General features: G+C 38.6%; 5 protein-coding genes across 5 annotated transcripts in view; 1 reads left to right on the forward strand and 4 right to left on the reverse strand.

Moving 5' to 3' along the window:
* Positions 1-1,966: 1,966 nt before the first annotated feature.
* On the forward strand, positions 1,967-7,749 carry CBG06436 (the record flags this gene model as incomplete). Its single annotated transcript, XM_002647330.1, has 7 exons — positions 1,967-2,135; positions 2,538-2,614; positions 2,725-2,820; positions 5,814-6,176; positions 6,233-7,393; positions 7,443-7,565; positions 7,609-7,749. 7 exons carry the CDS (start codon positions 1,967-1,969, stop codon positions 7,747-7,749), a joined length of 2,130 nt encoding a protein of 709 aa, XP_002647376.1.
* Positions 3,279-4,099, reverse strand: CBG06437 (the record flags this gene model as incomplete). Its single annotated transcript, XM_045237157.1, has 4 exons — positions 3,279-3,396; positions 3,448-3,644; positions 3,735-3,893; positions 3,953-4,099. 4 exons carry the CDS (start codon positions 4,097-4,099, stop codon positions 3,279-3,281), a joined length of 621 nt encoding a protein of 206 aa, XP_045093211.1.
* A 692-nt stretch (positions 7,750-8,441) lies between the features above and the next one.
* Positions 8,442-10,447, reverse strand: Cbr-ttb-1 (the record flags this gene model as incomplete). Its single annotated transcript, XM_002647332.1, has 4 exons — positions 8,442-8,652; positions 9,639-9,973; positions 10,018-10,285; positions 10,341-10,447. 4 exons carry the CDS (start codon positions 10,445-10,447, stop codon positions 8,442-8,444), a joined length of 921 nt encoding a protein of 306 aa, XP_002647378.1.
* Positions 10,448-12,448: 2,001 nt separating this feature from the next.
* Positions 12,449-17,876, reverse strand: Cbr-daam-1 (the record flags this gene model as incomplete). The annotated part of the gene is made up of 7 exons (XM_045237158.1): positions 12,449-12,591; positions 13,100-13,289; positions 13,342-14,175; positions 14,684-15,652; positions 16,383-16,556; positions 17,493-17,573; positions 17,679-17,876. 7 exons carry the CDS (start codon positions 17,874-17,876, stop codon positions 12,449-12,451), a joined length of 2,589 nt encoding a protein of 862 aa, XP_045093212.1.
* Positions 17,877-20,350: 2,474 nt separating this feature from the next.
* The window catches only part of CBG06442, a gene marked incomplete at both ends in the record, with an annotated part of 8,852 nt that continues 7,760 nt past the window's right edge, over positions 20,351-21,442 (reverse strand). Inside the window, one exon of the mRNA XM_002647334.2 lies at positions 20,351-20,380. Within this exon, the coding sequence (XP_002647380.2) occupies positions 20,351-20,380 (30 nt within the window). The remainder of the gene's footprint in view (positions 20,381-21,442) is intronic.

The raw sequence follows: 21,442 nt of genomic DNA on the forward strand, positions 1-21,442 counted from the left end.
AAATGGTAAAGGAAACCATGCGGCGAAACCGTGCCAGGGTTGCTAATTAGGCTCCGCCTATTTTTCCTCACAGATGGTCCCTACCGATATTTCTCTTCCTCCCAGTTGGTGTGCTCTCCCATAAGAAGGTACGGTAGCACTGATTTCAACTGCAAATTTCCAATCCTGGGAATCTGAGCGTCACTTTTGGCTGCCTTCTGGACCCCAAAAATTCCAAATTCGGGACCTTTGTCACTTTCAGCCACCACCTCAACCCTCTTCCATCCCCGCAAACGTCCCTTCTATTTCCTCGTCGACTACAAAGTGGAAGCCTTCGAGATCAGTGACACCGGCGAGCTCAACTACACGTATCCGAAGCACCACGGTGGAATTTTCGTCTAATGTGTTGTGTGTCCTTCGTCATAATCCCCGAAACTGAAGCCATATATTCAAATAAAGAATTTTTTCTTTTTCTTCTACTTCTTTTTCCAGAGCAGTCACACCTTCTCTTCTTCGTATAAATCTCCATTTCCTTCCTCTCTCTTTTCACTCCAAATTTTCCATAGCAGTGCGCACAAAGCGGCCAAAAGACAGGAAAAGATACATTAGGCAGAGAGACCAGAGAAAAAAGGCGGGTCCTGGCGATTTCGGAGACGTCGTGGAGCGGCAGCTGGACGACGACGGGCGACATTGTGTCACCGTGACAACCCTCAGGCTCACAAGTTCCCTTGGGAGCAGCAGCTGACACTAATTTTCTTTTTTTCAAGTTACTCATGATTTCTACTCTCTTATCAGGGTTTTATCAAGCCTAGGGAGGGTAAAAGTATGAGATATCCTTATAGAGTCGTGGATTAGGCCGAGTTGGGAGTTGTTTTTCGAGAATAGGAAGTGTCGCTAATTTGAAAGAAGCGAACGTATGACATCATCTAGCTAGAGAATGTTTGTGTAAACAACTCTAGGGAGTAGGATTTTTTGGATGATCTAGAATCTATTGGGCTTCTAGAACCATCAACTTTGAGCCCATATATCTTGTTTCCTATAAGAGATATAAAAAATTATCAACTGATAAACTGTTTAACAGTTCATCATTAACATTTTATCAGTTGACAATTTTTTGATATCTTTCATGGGAACCGAGATAAATTGGCTTAAAGTTAGGGACCTGATACTCTAATAGAATTTCCATCTGAGTTTGAGCCTTTATATCTCGTTTCCTATAAGAGATATCAATAAGTTGTCAACTGATAAAATATTGATTATATTCTGATGACCATTTTATCAGTTGACAAATTTCTAGTATCTTTTACAGGAAATGAGTTATATGAGCTCAAAGTTGACGTTTCGGAACCGTCGGTTCCAGATCAGACTTGTCAAAAAGAGGACAAAAATATTGCTTCATTTCTGCAGGCTGACCATTTTTCTAAACGAATTCATGTGAAGAATACAAAGTGCTCGGAGCCAGACATGCGCCAAAATTAGCACTTCTTCCCGTGCCAATGCTTATTTCTAGACTAATTTTTTAGAATTTGCAGCGCGAAATTTGCACTTTTCTGCGGTTCTAAGAAGCAGTAGCTCGTTTCTTTGCTTCTAGACATTTTCAGATTGAAAATTTCAGACAAAAATTCCAATCTTCTCTGATAGAATCGATTTCCTTTTTAGGACCCAAAACTGACGATTTCCAATTGTTTCAAATGGGTTATCCTACTTTGAGCCAATTTATCTCAATTACTATGCGAGATATCAAAAACGTGTCAACTGATAAAATACTCCTTATATTATGACGAACAATTTATCAGTTGACCACCTTCTGGTATCTTTGACAGGAACCGAGATAAATTGACTTAAAGTCGAAAGTCGGGGAGGACGTTCTATTACATGTTTTTGATGACCTAGAAACCCAACAAAAAGAATTCTAGTCCGAAAAATTTTTTCGTATCGAACAACCTAAAACCACCATCTCCCCTATCACTGAGGACCAATTCCAGAGATGCTTCGCCGATTCTCCAAAAAGAACAGGAACCCGCCAGACGGCGCCGCATCATCCACCAACGACAATGAGAGAAAGTACAAGAAGTTGGTGAAGAAGTTCTTGGAATTCATCACCTCTCCAGTCTGGTCCATTCCGATTGCCTCTTTCATAGAAGGACAATCAGTTGGTAAGAGCTTAGAAATTCGAGAGAAATTACCGTATACTTTGAGCTCAATTATCTCGGTTCCTACAGAAGTTATAAAAAATTGTCTACTGATAAAATATTTCTAATATTATGAAAAACATTTTATCAGTTGAAACATGTTCGATATCTTGCATAGGAGCCGAGATAATTGAACTTAAAGTTTACAGTTTCGGTGGAACATCAAAAGGCACACTGCCTCCCGAACCGTCAATTTGAGCTTAATTATCTCGGGTCCTATGAGGGATATCGAAAATTTATCAACTGATAAAACATTGGGGACGTTATGATAAGCATTTCATCAGTTGAACATTTTTTTGATATCTCTCATATGAACCGAGATAATTGAGCTCAAAGTGAGCATGTTCGCTAATTCAAAAATTCCAGTATTCGACCGCGCTCAAATGGAGACTGAAGTCTATATGGAGATTCATAAGGAGTACTCTCAACTAATCGATACTTTGGTAAGGTCCCATATTCCCATATACTCCATATTCATACCCAACTCAAAATATATAGGTCCCATATTCTCCCATAAGCTAGAAAAAGCCACGTTTTTGAAACGTCGTTTCAGATCGAGTGCTTCTGTGAAGACGTGGGAACCACTCCAGCTGAATTAATCGATGCTATCAAGACTATCAATCAGCAGGATATCTCTCATCATTACAAGGTTAGCTATTACCGAACTGCTCGATCGGTCCGCCGGCGGTCGGTCAGCGGTCGACCAAAATGAAATCCTAAATTACCTTATTTCTCCTCCAAATTCTTCTTCATCTCTCTCTGGACCTTCTCAGCGTGGAGTCTGAAATACCATATGGCCTAGAAAACCCTATTCCACTCCTCCCCACCTCTTCGCCTTAGCTGGACAATTCTTCCGATGCTTCCTGCAGTGATGATGTCTCAAGTGATGCTTACACTTTGAGACCTTCGGCAGAACCTTCGCTTCTTCATCCTCCTTCTCCAGTCCTTCCCCTTCTTGCCACTCCTCCTCCTCCATCAATTGTTGCTTCTTTCTCTCAGCAAACTTCTCGTCGATTTCTTTTTGAATCGGCACGGGGATCCTTGGGAAAAGTGTTCCATACCAGTCGAGCTTGTTGATCATCAGTCTCACCATCTGTCCAAACGACATCAGATCCCCCCTCCGGATCTTGGATCAATTTCCGAGTCGTCGTCAAGATAGGGCTCTAGCCAATACCAAAGGTCCGCTGGTGGTTGGGTGTACCGAATGTACATGAAGCCAATGCCTCTGAAAATTGGGGTGTACTTGTTAAAAGAGGGGCCCCATTGCTCAGCCTACCTGATATACACCGATTGTCGGCTATTCAACATGCTTATAAGCTGTTTTCGCGTGATTCTCAAATTGAAGAGTCGATACAAGAGACAGTAGGCAGAGCTGACGACTCCACCGGCTCCCACGCCTCGAACTCCTCCACACATTCCAGTCATTCCTTGAAGACGTCGCGTGCCCTTCTCCCATGGTTCCAGATGTTTCACCTGGAATGGATCGCTCAGCGTTGAATCAGGTTTGAAATAGCTTCAATTTGGAGCAAATTTGAACTGATTGCTCAGCGTTAAACCACCAACCTGGTAGAAAATCTGCTCTACAAGCGTCTGAAACGAGTCAATCTCCACCAGATTGTTCTTGTAGTAGTAGCTCTCTCGTATGTTCTCCAGAACCAGTGTATTCAGATTCATAGTGACTTGATTCCCCCATATTGGAAGGGTGTTGCTTCGTTTTCCTTTCTAAAAAATGTAGTCTTTGGTCGGTCCCAGGCTTTTGGGCCGCGGCCGGCCAAACTTACATAAGTGCCCTCTTCATCCTCATACTCTTCCTCTTCACCGTAATTCACCGCATCTGCCTGTTGCACGTGTTGCTGTCCCTGCTGAACCGATTGCAGAAATGTTCCAGCCTCGATTTGCTGTTGGATGATCGCTTGGACCGTGTCCATTTTCTAAATTTGCTTTTGATGCTGAAAAATCAGAGTTGAAGGCAACGACAACTACAGTAACCCGAAAACATTTTTTTTTATTTAAGGATTTATTTTTCTCGGTTTTCGTGTCTTCAAATTCGGCTTTTTAACCAATTAAGAACTGAAAATTATCAATTTTTATGTCAATTTTTTGCCAATTTCCATGATTTTCAGAGCATTTTCAAATCTCTTTTTTACTTTTTTTTTGGCTTATTTTCAGCAACAATTTGCTCAAAAAATTCTCAATATTTTGGAAATTTCCAGCTATTTATTTTCCGTCAAAATTACTTTATTTTTATGGTTTTTCGGCTCATTTTCAGTCAAAATCGTATTTTTTTTCGATTTTCAGCTGTTTTCAGTCATTTTCATGAGCAAAAAAAAAACAGAAAAATCGAGAAGTTAAAAATATTTTCAGGTTACGGTAGTTGTCTTTGTGGGACCACCACAGCTTCTATTTTTTGAACCAGAACAATAAATTAAATTAAAAAAGAAAAAAGTAAGGGAAAAGGGATAAAAAACCAGTGGAATTCTCTCAATAAATTCTATGTGTTGACCAAAAAATATTCATTATTCTGAGATTAATAATACAGTAGAGAAATCAGACGGGACTGGATGGGGAGGAAATATTACAGAGAGCCGGATGAAATAGAGAGAGACATAGAGAAACGAGAGGGGGGAGGGGAGTCTGAGGGATCTCTATAGGAACCAGTTCATTAAATTAGAGAAAAAAAAGGAGAAGTGGAAAAAAGGAGAAAAAGAAAGAAAATGATATTTTTGAGAGGTTTTGAATTTTCGAGGAAAGAAAAAAAGAGAGTATTTATGATGATGGTGTACTGAATAAAATATTAAATGAGAGAGAAAATAAGCTGGAATGGCCCTGGTGGCTGTTGAGATGGTCTTGGAGAGAAGAGATGACGGTGATGGTGGAGAGGATCTGAAAAAAATTGAATTTGTTTTTAATTCAAAGGTTGGCTGAATTCAAATATAGCCCCCACCCCAATTCAAGTATAGCTCCCCAAAATGAACCATAGTAGAGCCCCCGACCTCCAACAATCTAGACACTTGCAGCAGTTCAAAAAAAGCCCCCCACCAATTCAAATATAGACCCCCACTTTTAAATGGTCCATTCCAATTCAAAATAAGCCCCCACCCATTCAATTATAAACCCCCACTTTTGCGTAGTTTGTGGTGTGTGAAGGGTACCGAAACCGTCATGATGCAAATTTTAGGCTTTTTTTTAAATTTTTTCGGAATTTGTGTCAGTTTTCACCATTTTTCCTTGTTTCTTGGGGAACTTCTTCTGAGAAATACTTTTCAGCTATGTATATCTTAGCAGAACTTCCAAAATTAAAACATTCTAAAATTCAGGCTTAGGCCAAAAAATGGTGGGGACCTATTTTTGAATTGGGGGGGCTCAGATAAGGTTCTCTTTTTGGGGGGCTTTAATTGAAGAAGGCAGGGAGGGGTGGGGGCCATATTTTAAGAATACCAGGTTCTTCAAGTATAGGCCCCCACTTTGTACTGGTGGGGGTCATACTCCAATCAACCAATTCAACTTCAGCCCCCACACCTCAGTAGAGACCCTCACCCATTTTTGTACTGGTGGGAGACTTTACTATAGTTGTTTATAAGGTGGGGGGGGGGGGCTATATTTGAATTATACCCAAAGGTTTTTCAAAATCCAAAATTCCAGGTCGCCTTGGAACCCCTTCTCGCTGCTCAGAACTTCAACGTATTCGTCCCAATGATGATGCGAAAAAACATTGAGCTTCAACTACAAGCTCTACAAATGATCGAGTTTATGTGTGGTCTAATCCCTTCTGTCCTCCAGTTAGAGGACGGAGAATCGCTTAAAAACAAAAAGATGACACCGGAGCAAACCGAAAGATATGTGCTCATTTCGGTGCTTCGTCATAGTAAGGATGAGTATGAAGCGACGCAGAAAGGAACAGAGGAGTTGGAGCAAGTGGCACAGAACAGTCGAATTCAACGGGAAGCGCTGGAGAGGGATATTGAAAGGGAGGAGGCTTTGCTCCAGAGAGCTCTCGAGATGGAGGTGGGTTGAATATATCTTGCCTGTCAACTTCTTTCAAAGAATGAAAAACTTTTCAGAGAATGGAAAATCAGAGAAATCGAAGTGCCCAAACTGATGTACCAGGAACGTCTTCTCTTCGATCTGTCGCGGCTATCATGGCAGCAACGTTCTCCATAGATACAGCCACCAATACTGATGATATCAAGGTCCAACTTCTAGATGAAGAAGCCAAGAAGACAACGTCTTCAGGAACCATGACATCTAGTGGAGTGTCTTCTGGGACGATGGCTTCCTCCTCTTCTGGAACCATGACAACTCCTTCTGGAGTGTTTTCTGGAGACGCAGGATTTGATGCTGCATACGAAGCAGCCTTCGGAGCAACGAATGGAAAAGAAAAAGGAAAAGAGAGCCGCCCGAAATCCGCGAAACGCGTCGGATCCGCAGTCGGAAAACGATCCGGATCAGCTGTTAAAGCAAACCAGGATTCTGGATTTAAAAGTGATCCAGACAACGGAGAAGCACGTCCAAGGACAGGTTCGAAAGTGAATGCTGAATCGAACACTGAAGAACGGCGTCCTAGAACGGCATCCAAGAAAACAACCAGCACAACAGTGGATTCTTCAGAAGTTCAGATAGACGTAATCCAAGAGACGCCAATCGGGACATCTCCTGAGAACACGGAGAAAAAACGCCCAACAACTGGAGCCAAAAAATCATCAACTTCAGAAGCCCAAACAGACGCCATCAAGAAAACGTCAACTGGAACATCCCCTGAAAACATGGAGAAGGAGAAAAAACGTCCAGGAACCGCCAAAAACGAGCGTAAATATTCAACGGCAGGCTTGGAGGATTTAGAAGGGCTGAAAACAGGCGCTTCTGACGAAAAATCGGAGCCAAGGAGTCGTCCTTCAACCCGCAAATCCAGCAGAGCCGATGAGCGTCCGCCAAGTCGTAAGGCAGCAGACGGATCCCATGAGCCACGCGCCAAGACACCACTTCAAAAAGGCTTCGATGAACGTCCAGTGACTCGAAGATCCTCAGTGGACAAGAATGCACCAAAACGGAATGATAGTGTTCCTCGAGAGAGAAAACATGCAATACCACAGGATGATAGAAAACCGCCAAAGCCAATAGGACCGTTGAAAAGTAACAAGTATGATGGCGAGGTGGTTATGGGACGTCCAGGGTCTCCAGGAAGAGATCATGGTCCAAGGAGGAAGAATTTGAATGATGTGAATGTGAGTTGGATTTTTTTCCCTTTTGAGGGGATTCAAATACGAATTTCAGTCTCATCTTGTGGACATCAATCGTTTGAACAGTTCTGACGTGCGCACTCGTGCTCAATATTTAAAGGAACAGCGCGACAAGCTACTTCAAATGAAAAACGAGGAAAGGATCAAGCAAATGAACGTAGGTTGGATCTAGATGAAACTGATCTATTCGAAAATTCCAGGACATTCAAAACTCCGGATTGGAGCGGCCGAAAACCGCGGCTCGTGCTCGTGAGATACTGGATAAGGATAAGAGAGCGGCTGGCGAGATTCGGAAGGAGATCAGCAAAAAGTTGAAGACCCAAATTTTAACCTTGAATTGATATTTCTAAAACTAATCCATTGAATTTGTGATTTTTTTCAATTTACTGTCAATAATGAATATTGCTTCATCCAGTTTTTTCGAGCTTCAAAAGAGCATATTTGGGAGCATTGGTGATAATATTTGGTAGATAAAAAACGAGCTAAATTGACCGAAAATGGGCAAAGTTAGGTCTAATTAGGATTTTTGGCCAATTTGCATTTTTGTGTCCTAACGAAAGGCGAAAATTCTGACGAGCTACGATTTTTTCGCGAAAAAATTCTGACGAGCTAAAAAATTAACAGGGCGATTACAGTAGATAATTTAATAAAGCAAAAAAGTTTTCCCTTCGGGAGAAATTTTTTGACGAGGTATGAATTCTCCCCCAATTTTCTGACGAGGTACCGTTCATGCCCATTCATTTTTTGATACATTATGCCTAACTTTTTGAGCCTAACACGTCTAGACAATCAGATCGATCCCAAAAACGACGGAAGTTGGGCTAGTTGCCCAATATTGTTCAAATATCTTGAAACTTGGTTTTTTAGTACTTCAGCACAGCTAGACGGTCAAAATGAGCACAAATTCGACAGATTTCAGGCAATGGAATGAGCGAGAATAAGGCAGATTCTCAATTTTCGCCTTTTTTCTTATCGACAACCAATTTGCCTTTAAAAATCTCTAACGAAAATACTCACTCTTGTGTCCCAGATCTTATGAGTTTGGTAGTGCTTCAATCGGTGTGACAAAGCGGAAGTCTTCTGGGAAGAGCTCGGCAGCCTTCGGGTACAAAAGCTTGTACGTCTGTCGAACAGTAATCTCGGCGGCTCCTGCCACGTCACCAATCTCTTTAGCTGATCGTTTCTCGCCAGACGCCTGTGATGCCATGTAAATCGCAGCGGCAGCGATGGAGATGGGTGTGCGTCTGGAATTTTCGGTAATTTGTGTTTGCATCAGTGTGTGAAAAATCTGTAAATATGTTATAGCAACAAAGAAACTTTTCATCGCTTCAAAAGCAAAAAAATCTCAGTTTTCATCGTGTTTTTCTTCGACTTTTAGCAAAATTTTAGACCTTTTTAGGGTTTTCAGCTACTTCTGAAGATTCGTCTTCGATTTTTACATACTTGTAAAATTACGGGCCGGGCCGGGCCTGAGGAAATTTTCAAGGCAATTTTCAAAAAATTATCAAAAATGCTGCATTTTTGAGCTCTCAATATAATTTTCCCTTTTTTTTGGTTTTTTTTTAATTGTTTATCTGTTTGATCTGAAAAGCTCGAAAAAAAAAATCACATAAGGGCCCCCCTTATGTGTTTTTTGAAATTTTCAAAACTTGACGGGCCCGCCGGGCCGGGCCATCGAAATTCGGAAAAAAAGCCCGGACCGGCCTGGCCCGTTACAAGTATGGATTTTTACGAATTTTTGTCAGAAATTTGAAGGGATGGTGTTCGCGAAGATTACTGTAGATTACTGTAGAAAGCTTATTGTTTTGTAGGTGGTTTTTTGCAAACACAGTCACGTCAAAATGCAGAGATTGTACTTGCAAGTATACTTGCAAAAAGTTTTTTTAAAGGTTTCTACAGTATTCGTATTCTACAGTGATCTACAGTAATCTTCATCCCGTCAAATTTCAGACAACACATCCGGATAAATCAAAAAAGAATTTTCAAAAACAGCTGAAAATCCTAAGTCTAAAAATTTTGCGAAAAATCGAAGAAAAAACAAAATTTTCTTTCGAAAAATCGCAAAAAGCTAATTTTTGGGAGTTTTCAGTTTTGGTGGCGATCCAGAAGTTTCCAGAAATTGACGAGAACGGACTTTTTGCTGCTTTTTGAGCAATTTTTCGAGTTTTTTAATGGGAATCTACTTGATTTTCTGCACATTTTGATGCAAATTTGAAACTAAAACGCTTACCCAGCCACCAAATCCATATCAACAGCTCGTTTGGCGATTCTCGTGGCGGCTGCTTGAATCGAGTTCGGAAGATACAAGTTTCCACAGAAACGAGACATGAAATCGGCTGATGTGATTTGCTCGAGATTCGTCTCCAAATTTCTTATGATTATTTTGAAGCACCGACCGATTTCCTTCTTCGAGACACGAGAAACCGCACAAATTTCTTTGAATGTACGAGGAACTCCGTCTTTTCGGCAAGCGATATACAGACAAGCGGCTGCTTGAGCCTCGTTGTTTTTTCCACGAAGAGCACGACTGTCGAGAACGTCTTTGAATATACGGGAAGCGTTGTCCTGGAAAAAAGGATAATTTTTGAGTATTGGAAATAGTTTTTTACCTGAATATTTCTTGGCAAATGAATTCTCTCGCTCATTTCACGAATCAAGCTCATCGCCGCTGTCATCTGTCTGTCTGTGTTGTTCATTGACTTTCTCTGAGCGTTTGCCAAACTGTTGTCGCTGTCGGAGCCTCCGAATCCGACGGCAATCGTCGTGGACAAATCTCCACCGGTGAGCAGCGGATTCTCTGGTGCTCCGACACGAGACGGATCGTTTCCGCTTCGCTCGTTGGAGAATGAACGCCACTCGGTACCGACATCGACCAAACTATAAATAGGTGTCATTTTTTTTCAAAAATTGTTCTGTTTTCCCCAACGCTTACCGATCACCAACGACTAAACCACAAGCCGGGCAGACCAAGTCGCCAGCACGGTGATCTTCGATGAGATGAACATCTGGATGAACTGGACACTGAACTGGGGCCGACATTTCTCTACCCTTTCTCTGAAAATAGACTGTCTGGATCCCTTTGTAATGCGTGTAATCGAATAATTTAGCGGTTAAAGTAACAAAAAAATAACTTTATTTGAAAAAAAAAACCCTGAAAATTTTACACCTATTCAATTTCCCTCAAAATATGAGAAAAATTGAACGAAAATCTGTGTTTCGTAATATTATCGATTTCCCCTGTCTATTTTCTTCGCTCCCCATCAAATTTCTATAATTTTGTTAGATTCTGGGCCAAATTTTTGCGATTAATTAATTTCGAACGGCAAAAATGGCTATTTTCTATGAAAAAATCATGAAAATCCACTAAAAACCTTTGCTTCCTGTTGATTCGCCAGTGACGAAGCGACTTGTGAATCCTGTGTTTCGAAAAGAAACGCGCGGTTTTTATACGGAATTTGCGAAGCGTCGTAGTTGCGCGTTGTTTAGTGGGGAGCGGAAAATAGAGGGAGATTTGAATTTGAGTTTGAAAAAAGCGATTTTCATCTTCAAAAAGATAATTTAGAGAAAAATCGAATTACAGAATGTTTCCAAAAAGAATAATCCGGTAAATATATTCTTCTGTTGATAGTAGAATCGATAATGTTTTCTCCACAACTCGTTTCCAGGTGTTTTCAAGAAAAAAATATATAACGGTACAAACACAAATAAAGAATTAAAAATCAATTAGTCTTGGTAAACAAGCGAAGGAATAATTTATGGCGTCTCAAACTTCAGAAAATGAATGATAAAGATTGTTGATTCGTTGCTGGAATAACCTGAAAAAATTAAATTAGAGATGGCTGAAAATTTCTGAACTTTTGAGACTTTTGAAATTTTTGAACCGGATTTCTAAGATTTTTGAATTTCTAAGATTCATGAATTTCATTGATTTTTGAATTTTTGAAGTTCAAAAAGTAGTATTCAAAAAATTTCAATTTATACTATTTTTTTAAAAATCCTAATTTATGGGTAGATCAAAGTTTACTGATTTTGATTTACGGCTCGAATTACTTCTGTGGGAGCGGCTTCCTAGGCTTTAGCTAAAACTTGTTCCATTTCAGATGCAACTTTCTTCTTTTTCTTCACCGAGATTTTCGAATTTTAAAGATATTGGAATTTTAGAGATTATTGAATTTCTGAGATTTTTAGATTTTCGAATTGCAAAATGTTTCAGATTCAGGAATTTTGAATTTCTGAACTATCACAGTTTTAAATGAAGAGCGAAAAAGCGCGCCTTGCAGCCAGTTGATTTTGAAGAGGTTTTAGTTCAGTTTGGCTTTACACCAATTCAGCTCAGCCGCCGCTTGTTCGCCTTTGGGCAACCCGGCAAGTTGACGGTTTGCGTGGGATTCTAATAGAGTAAATGGTAATCCAGGAAAAAAAGAAAAAGGAACATACAAAAAAACATGGTTTTTTAAGCCAATCACATTTCGAATCTTTGAAAATTTTGGCCGGAAACATTTTTTATGTTTTCGAAAAATGTTCAATTTCAGAACACTCAAAAATCAAAGCGACCACGCCTTCCGCATGCGGCTAACTAGTCAGGTAGATCGATGAATTCAGGGGATTTCTTCATTCTGCAACAATCTACAAATAATTGCTCTTTCCCCCTTTGTCTATAAATTTATGATCTCAATTTAGTCCTTTTGCCAGAATCAAAAGCTCTAAATGCTCTCTATTTATTTTAGTATGCATTTTTACAGAATGATGCGTTTTATTTACAATAAAGTAACTTTTTTTTTTCAAAAACAACTTTTTGAAAAAAAAGTATAATATGTCATATAATTTAACCAGATATCAGTTTGATAAGAGCAATACAGAAAAGGCCACTGGACGACAGAGAGAAATACTAAAAGTACATCAGTAATTTTGTGTCGAAATGCATAGAGATCGGCAAGTGGGAGCTAGAAAAACAGACATTTTTTGGACAGGGATTGGGGGAATTTTAAAAGCTTCAGGGGCAACAGGACATGGTGAGAGATATAAGGAAAAATAGGAACTTTATGATGACTTGACAGATTTTTTGGGTCGGAATGATGTCCGAAGACGTGAGAGCTCTTCTTTGAAGATGTCACCGGATTGGAGGGCGGAGATCAGCTGTTCGAAGTCTCGCTCTTTGTGGTTCTCTTTTCGGCGGGTGGTGGCTGAAAAGGAAGATGAAATATCATTAAAAGAAGATGAAACATCATTACTTATCAAAGGATTATTATGAAATCAGCACTCTGACATTCAAGTCAATTTTTCTTGGTTTGTGTTCGAGATATCAAAAATTTGCCAACTGATAAATTATTTACCATAATATCACCAACATTTAATCAGTTGACAAAAATTTTGATATCATTCACAGGAAGCGAGATAATTGAGCTCAAAGTTATTGATCATTCTATTACAGTTGCACTCTGACCTTCTAACCTCGAGTCAATTTATCTAGGTTTCTGTGAAAGATTTCAAAAAGTTGTCAACTGGTAAATTATTTATCATAATATCACAAATAATGACAAATTTTTTATATCTTCCAATTTAAGCGAGATAATTGAGCTCAACGTTGATGGTTAGGGTGTAATTCTATTAGAGGTTACCTTTTTGATATCTCTATCGGCATATAAAATCCTAAATCAATTTCCACGAGTCTCATAATTCAAAAAAACTCACATTTCTTCGCCAAGAACGATCTAGCAATGGTTTGCCGTTTGATCTTCTCCTCTTCCTCCACCTCGACCCAGAGTTGATGATGATATTCGTTGAATGTGATCAGGAATTTATTGATCACTGAGAAAAACTCTTCTGGAATTGGATTTCCTCCAGATGGCGAGTAGCAGAAGTATTTGGCGCACTCGGAGAACTGAAAATTTTTTATTTAGGGAAAAAGTCAACTACTTTTTTTCGTTTCTCACCTTATTCTTCATTTCTCTAAACATCTTATCCAAGTTGTGATACTCTCCTGTGGCCTTCTCAATGAATCCTTTTGCCACGTGTCCGAATCTATCCCCTTCTAATGAAATGTGCTCGGGGAGCTCTGAAGATTCCAGGAGGTTCAGTTCCTTTCTGACGATTAAGAGGGATTCTTCTAGACTTCGAATCTCCGCCGCAGTTTCTGATTGACTGAATCTCGCTGCCTCGGTTACTGTAGCCAGGTCTTTTTTGAATTTCGTCAAATCTGGATATTTCTTTTCGATGAATTGAACCACAAAGTGTAGAAGATTTCTATCATTCCTCAATGTATTTTTAACATCTGACAACTTATTGATCGATGCGATTTCAAATCCATAAGCGTTTCCATTTCGTTTCCCAAAATTCAAATAGTTTCCAACAGCTAGAATAATAGTCAATATTTGGCGGAATCGTTTGTTCTGTTGAATGGATGACGTGGCTTTCAGCACGACTTGAATAAATGGAACGAGAGCTTCAACTCTATCATGGAAGCTTCGAATAATATGAAGACATCGAAGACGTTGTTCGAATCTTGGAATGCTGGAAATCTCGAACATGTATCGATCAGCCAATGCAAGGACAGTCGGGGATCCTCCATGCTTCTGAACACTGTCATTGATCTGGGAAAGCTCTTCTTTCGTTGGCATAAATTTCAGCATTTGTTCAATCATGTCCTTGGGCAGCTTGCATTTCTCATCCATTGACATCATCGCTTGTTTGATTTCTTTATGGGAGAGTTTCAGTTTGGAAAGCATGATGGTGCAGTTCTGATAGCGGCGAGGATCGATGACAGTGATCTGGAACAAGAGTTTGAGGTACAGAACTGGATATATACATATAAATTTTTTCGAAGTATCAAGCCCAACCTGTATGTGCATATCGAGCTCAGTTATCTCGGCTCCTATGGAAGATATCAAAAGTTTGTCAACTTTTAAAATATTCGTCTTATTATGATGAAAAATTTGCCAGTTGAACAAATTTTGTTATTTCTCACAGGAACCCAGATAATTGAGCTTAAAATGCACAGCTTCTATCAGAGCAAACACGCTAGGTACAACTTGTTTGATGGATTTAAAATTTCCAGATAAAAATTAATATGGCTTTACAATCATACATCAAAAGTTTGTTGAATTAAACTGAAAAATGAGCAGGTCTACTAAACTAAATTAGATCTGCAGTTTTGTAGTTGACAACTTTTCTTTAAAAAATTCGTCAGGAACCGGGAAAAGTCGGCTCAAAGTTAGAGTGCTCTTCTATTACAGGTTTCACAGTAGTACCAATCTCGTATGTTCCTTTAAAACTCACATTTGCCTGCTGCGGCCTCCTATTGATCGTCCCATATAACGTGTCGGTATCCTCATCCTTATGTGATGAACTTGCCGCAAAACATCCATTCAACTCTTGCAAATCCAATTGTTTGTAAATCTTCTCATCATCAATCCCATCCCAAACGGTTCCTTTCGTTTTCTCAGAAATCAGCCTTTGCCAATTCAGCGTTTTCATGTTTCCAGAAGGTTCGGGTACATTCTTCAACGCGTCTTTCGGTGCATCACCTGACAGTAATCCGTTGATTGGCGGTGGTGGAGGAGGAGCTGGAGGACAGATCGGAGGAAGTAGAGGAGGCGAAGGGCACGGATCAGAGGGGCTGGAGGATGCCGAGGTTGATGCAAGGGAGATTCTACTACCAGCTCGTCCATCACTGAAATCTGCCAACCGATTTTCCAATTCCAATATCCTCGTTCTCTCCATATCCATATCTTCTTTTGCCTTCTCCAGTTCCTTAGCTATTCGTTCATAGTCGCAATGATTCTGAAGGCGTGCCAAGATTTCCGCCATATCCACGTGGTTCTGTATAGGCGAGTTAACATCTGTCATTCCATTCACAGTGGTTTGAAGCGTCAGATGTTGAAGAATGAGATCAAAAAGACGCCATAGCGGAACATGTTGATCATCAGCGGGTACCATGAAGAGATGTTGGAGTAGGGAATGAAAATGTGGAAGCGCTAGACTATGTTTTAATTTTAGATGAAGTGCCTCTGCCATCCCAACTACTGATTCAAAATCGATTGGAGACGAGGTTCCAGATGATGAAGAGATATCACTGCTGGTACAACTTCCAGCTAGAGATATCTCGTCTTCCTTCCGCATCATTTCAAACAGATCGATATGATCCTCCAACCGTTGTGAAGCTGTCCCACGACACTGCTCCAGGGTCGTTGACATTCCCAGCATTAGGAGTTCGGAGCGGAGGTGTTGACGATAGATGGCACAGTTCTAGAAACAGCGGAAATTAGGTCAAATTAGAAAAAAAGCTGATTTTTTTCATGTGAGTTTAAATAACCATTTTCAGCTTGAACTAGGGGTCACGTTTGTTTTTCCTACTTTCTCGCTTTAAAAACCACTTGAGTTTCAAAAAGTTTCACGTAATAAATTCAATTTTACCTACTTATAGGAATATTCATGTCAAAAATATGTGTTTACTATTTTTAACGTGAGATCATATGATAAAAAGTTATAGAGTGCCACCCAGCCCGTCAACTTTGAGCCAACACATCTTGGTACATGTGAAAGATATCAAAAAGTGGTCAACTGAAAAAATGTTTATCATCTTGTCGAAAATATTTTATTAGTAGATTACTTTTTGATTTCTTTCACATGAGCCAAGATAAATTGGCTCAAAGTTAAAAGTTAAAGGGGTCATTCAATTAGAGGGTTTGTCAGATTACAAAAGGAAAATGAAAAATTCAAGTAATATTGTTCTAGAAAACTATATTTCAAACATGCTGGATACTTTTCTAAAAACAATACAACAGTTTTCCTAGACGCATCCTAAACAGGGGCAAGTACAAAACAAGTACGGAAGTGGAGCGCGCGTGGGGAGGGCGAAAGTGAACATCATATCCCTCAACACAATTTCTTCTCAAAAAATCATTTATCCATGAAATCTCCCTATATAGTATTCCTTTCCTCTTTTCTTCCCCATCTCTTTTTTCAGTTCACTCACCTCAGCTGCGCCAGTCCTTAGCAATGCATTGATTAGTCCAAATATGGCAGTTCTGACCCTGTCGGTGTCTCTGTCCGTTGAATACGTACGGTGCAAGTCGGAGACAAGCGTCTGGAAGCGGGTTCGTTCGCCGAGCAACGTGCTAACCTGGAAAAAAGAGCATTTTACAGTGAACTGATCGTTATCAGATGTTTCATTTTCTTTAGTTGAAATAAATTAAATTAAAAATTGAATTGACAACTGGAAGCTGCAGAAAATACTTAAATCTTGTCACAAAATAATTTCCAAGAACATTAATCCATAGTGAGAAAAAACTACTGTTATCATTAAAAAACTGGTTCATACACAAGTGATAAGAGATATATTCACACATTTATCACCCGATAATTCCTTACATACCAGAAAAATATGATAAGGCATATTGTTATGGCTAAATATAGATGTTTTTTGGTTAGTTGATTCACGTTTGAGCTCAATTATCTCGGCTCCTTTAACAGATATCAAAAAGTTGTCAACTGATAAGTTATTTGTCATAATATCATCATTATTTAATCAATTGACTACTTTTTGATACCTTCCATAGGAACCGAGATAATTGAGCTAAAAAAAAGCTTGAAAAGTTCTTCTATTACAGGTTGATTTCTCTTTTTTTTTAAACTTTATCCAATGGATTTGGATCATTTGTATAGAATCCGGCTTTATTTTGGAGCCCTTTCAGCTAAAATAGGAATTTCTCTCTTTCCATTGGCTTTGAAGATACCGTAAAACCTGTTTTAGAAGGGCAGACCCTTCCGGAGAGTCCTTCTAATACAGGTTTTAACTCGTCAAAAAAGTTGTCCACTTTTTCAGAAACGTTTCTTTTTCTCGTTTTATTGAGTCAACTAAAAAACCACAACTTGCTGCAATAGAGTTATTTTTCATACTGTCACAAAATCCTTTTTTATTTCAAAACTCGCTTCCTTGAACCCATTTAAACTATCGTGCGCCTGGAATTAGACAAAAAGAGCAAACAGAACTCCGAAAGAATATCACGTAGTCAGATTATTAAGCTTATTTGTTTTCTTGGAGAAATTTGAATTCCTCTAATTTTTCTAATTTCCCCTTACTCACCTCTGTGATGGCTCGAAGAACCTGGATGTGTCCCTCGTCCGGAATGAAGCACAATCCGGACAGAATTTCGATCGCGACTATCTGAATAAGAAAACATTATTATGATCTTTAGATTGAAGAGATAAATTAGAGAATGTTTTGGGTTCTCAGACAGTTCAAGTGGCTCAAAAAGATGCAAAAAGTTACCGTAATCAAATTCCTCATACACACATATCCAACTAGCGTCAAATAAGTGCAAATTGTTCCAAAACATAGAAATACCAGCAAAAATAGTCTTGAAGCCCAGTGCATTAAGTTTCTGGTCAAGATAGAGGAGCAACCACTGAAGCGCGGGGACAGAGGGCAAGTGTACAAATAAAGACGGAAGAAGAAACATATGGTCATTTCTCAGATGGTAGGAGAGAGATTGTACTGATTGGAGAGAGTAATAGAGAAAAAAGTTTTGGCGGGGAGAATGGAGGAGAGCCAAGCGGAAGGAGGTTATGTAAGGTTATATGAGAAGAGGAGAATACCAAGATGATTGATGATACTGTACTTGTACTTGAGGATATGAATGATATGGATCAGTAAAAGATAATGATATCAGAAAATTGGAAAGTTTTCAAAAATCTAGATTTATTGATTTTCAGAAAGGGAAAATTTCATAATCCGAAAAACACCTAACTGTTTACTTTAAATCAATTTATCTCAGTTCCCTTTGAAAATATCAAAAAGTAATCAACTGAGAAAATATTGTTTATGTTAGGATTAATGTTTTATCAGTTTGCCGTTTTTCGATATCTTTCACAGAAAATGAGATATATGGGCTTAAAGTTGGAAAGTCGACTCTTACCGGCTGAGCTACGCGCGGTCGGCTAGCAACCCTTCAACTTTGAGTCAACTTATATAGGCTCCGGTGAGAGGTATAAAAAATGTGGCAGCTAATAAAATGTTTGTGATATTACGATAAACAATTTGCCAGTTGTCTACTTTTTTATATCTCATACAGGAACCGAGATATATGATTACACGTTAAAAAGTGGACGCTTGCCGACTGAGCTACGTGATCGGCTACCGACCTCTAACAACTTTTTTATATCTTTCACAAGAACCGAGATAGATTGGCTCGAAGTTAGAAGGGTCCCTTCTATTACAGGTTTTGAAAATTGAATTTTGAAAATTAATAATTTCAGAAATTTTCTTTAAAAAATTCAGACATAAATCCATTTTTTCGATTTTTCGTTTTTTTTGAATTCTTTGACAAAAAAATTCGATTCTTAACTAGGCAGCTCAAATATTCTAAAAAAATAAAATAAAGTTTTCAGCTCACGAATCAGAACTTGCCACACCCAGACATTGAAAAACATCTCCTACAGAAATCTACAGCATCTTTCCAATTCTCACATTCAAGTTTTACAAAAAAAAAAGTTTTCAAAAAAAACTTTTGCAACACCAGGGTAACTGTCACCTAACAAAAAAAACCTATTCTTCTGTCTCCTCTACTCAAAAAAATGGAGAAAAATTAGCATAAACCTTTTTCGATGAAATTCAAAGACTATCGAAAAGGTGTGATAGACAGAGGTTTATGGTTTTTACGATTTTCCCGATTCTTGGAATTTCCGAAAACGGGCACTCTTTCCGAAATCAGGAGGAATTCAGAAGACAGTAATCGGATATTTTGACGAAAATAGTGCGTGAGGAGAAGAGACGCAGAGAAACGAACGTTCGGAGGGTATCAATTCTTCCAAGGACAAGAGGAAAAAGTGCGGGGATTTCGGGAATTAACTGTGATTTGTCTAGGATTTCCGATTAATTTAGTTACTGTTGGCTAGGCTTGAAGGAATCTTTTTATTTTTGGATCTTCCTAAATAGTCATTTTTGATCAATCAGTTCGTAAAAAAACTGCTGAAAAATTTCAAGCCGGTCCACTTTGAGCCCATATATCTCATTTCCTGTAGAAGATATCAAAAAGGGGTCAACTAATAAAATGCTCATCATAATATCAAAAATATTTTGTTAGTTGACCACTATTTGATATGTTTTCCAAGAACCGAGATAAATTGGCTGAGATTTAAAAGATCGGCAGCCTACCGTGCAGATCAGCTGGCAAGCGTCAACTTTTCGACTTTGAACTTATATATCTCATTTCCTGTGAAAGACATCCAAAAGTGGTCAACTGATAAAATAATTATCATAATATCGAAACTATTTTGTTAATTGACCACTTTTTGATATCTTTCCTAGGAATCGAGATATATTGGTTCAAAGTTAAGAGCAATGCATCCGACAGCGTAGCGCAGCCAGCAACGTTTCAACTTTGAACTTATATATCTCATTTCCTGTAAAACATATCAAAAAGTGGTCAACTGATAAAATATTAATTATAATATCGAAATTAATTTATCAGTAAACTACTTCTTTATATCTCTTACAGGAACCAAGAAATTGGCTCAAAGTTCAAAGTATTTTTAGAGTGTGTACGGTAATACATTTCAAAGAAAAATAAGACATCTGAATTTTTTGTTCAAGGAAAAAACTCAATTTTGAAAATTTAGTACATATCGAAGAAGTTGTATTTTTTGCCTAAAAATTATTTCTCACCTCTAAAAAATACCTACCAGGCGCCTACTAAAGAATGCAAAAAGTTATGAAATTTGGAGAAAAAAAAAAGAATATTTCGAAATTTTCGCTCCAAAAAGGTAGCCAAGAATTGCGTAATTTTTCCTGTTTCTGGTTTCCCGTCTATGTTCGGATGTAGCATTGTTCATGCAGTTTTGCAGGTCAATTATATGATTTATTTGAAAAAAAGAGGAGGGGGAGAGATGATTTTTTTGATGAGTGAATGACAAGTTATGGTACTAGTTTTTATTCGTTGCATATTATGTTGGGGGTTCTGGCAGGTAATCTGGCTAAAAAATAATTGAAATTTAGAAATTCCGAAATTCCGAAATTCCAAAATTGTTGAAATCCAAAATTACCGATATTCCGATTTTCCGGAATTTAGAAATTCGAAATCCCAAAATTCTATCACTCCGAAAATCAGAATTAGTTCAAGAACTTGTGAATCTATCTGAAAGTCAATTCTGAAAATGTCATTTTTCTGAAAAAATGTCGGAATATTCGATTTGAAAATCTAGCCTTTAAATTCGAATAGCCTTCAAATTCGAAAACTCCAAAACTGGCCACTGATTAAAATTTAATGGGAAAACGTATTTTGGTTTGCTGGAGAGGGGGGAGGGGTTCCAAGTTCTTCCTATCTTTCCATGCAATTTTTGTTTGCAAACTTTTCTTTTTTCTATTTGTCAACAACAACAATTGACAACTGTTTTGTTGGTGAATCCTAAAACTAGCTTAAAAAAATGGGCCTTGAACCTTAAAATTCAAAATTACCCGCCGAAAAAAAATTTGCATACCAAAATGTCGTAAACCTATCCCCACAACCTCTTTGCAAAAAGTCTCTCTAATTCGATTAACGGAAAAGAATGGAAACATGAAAAACGGTTCCTGGAAAAACAAGGAAAATCGGGTTGAAAAAGTGCAAACAATGGGCAAATGGAAATTATATGGATTAGGGCGCTTGGGTTGGCGGATGGGAGATGTGGAAAAGACGGAAGAAGGGAAGTGGTAATAGGAAAACCAAGAGGATTACTGTAGTAGGAAGGATCATAATAAACATTTGACCTGGTTTTGACCACCATTGGGAGAAGCAAAAATTTTCCTTGTAAATAAAACGCTAGAGGCGTCTGTCCGTCGGTGGACTTTTGAAAAAATTGAAAAATACGTATACCGTAAAACCTCTTAATGAGAACTATTANGGACCTACTCCGAAATTCATAAAAAATTTTCTATTGGCAAAAATAACAGAAAAAATAACAAGCTCAATATAAAACGCACCAAAAATTTCTAAAATGTTTCGGCACTATTTGCTGCGCCTTTGGAAACTCACTAGGAAACACTATAAAACTTTAATT

This window comes from Caenorhabditis briggsae, assembly GCF_000004555.2.
Source record: "Caenorhabditis briggsae complete genome, chrV, whole genome shotgun sequence".
Classification (NCBI taxonomy): Eukaryota; Metazoa; Nematoda; class Chromadorea; order Rhabditida; family Rhabditidae; genus Caenorhabditis; species Caenorhabditis briggsae.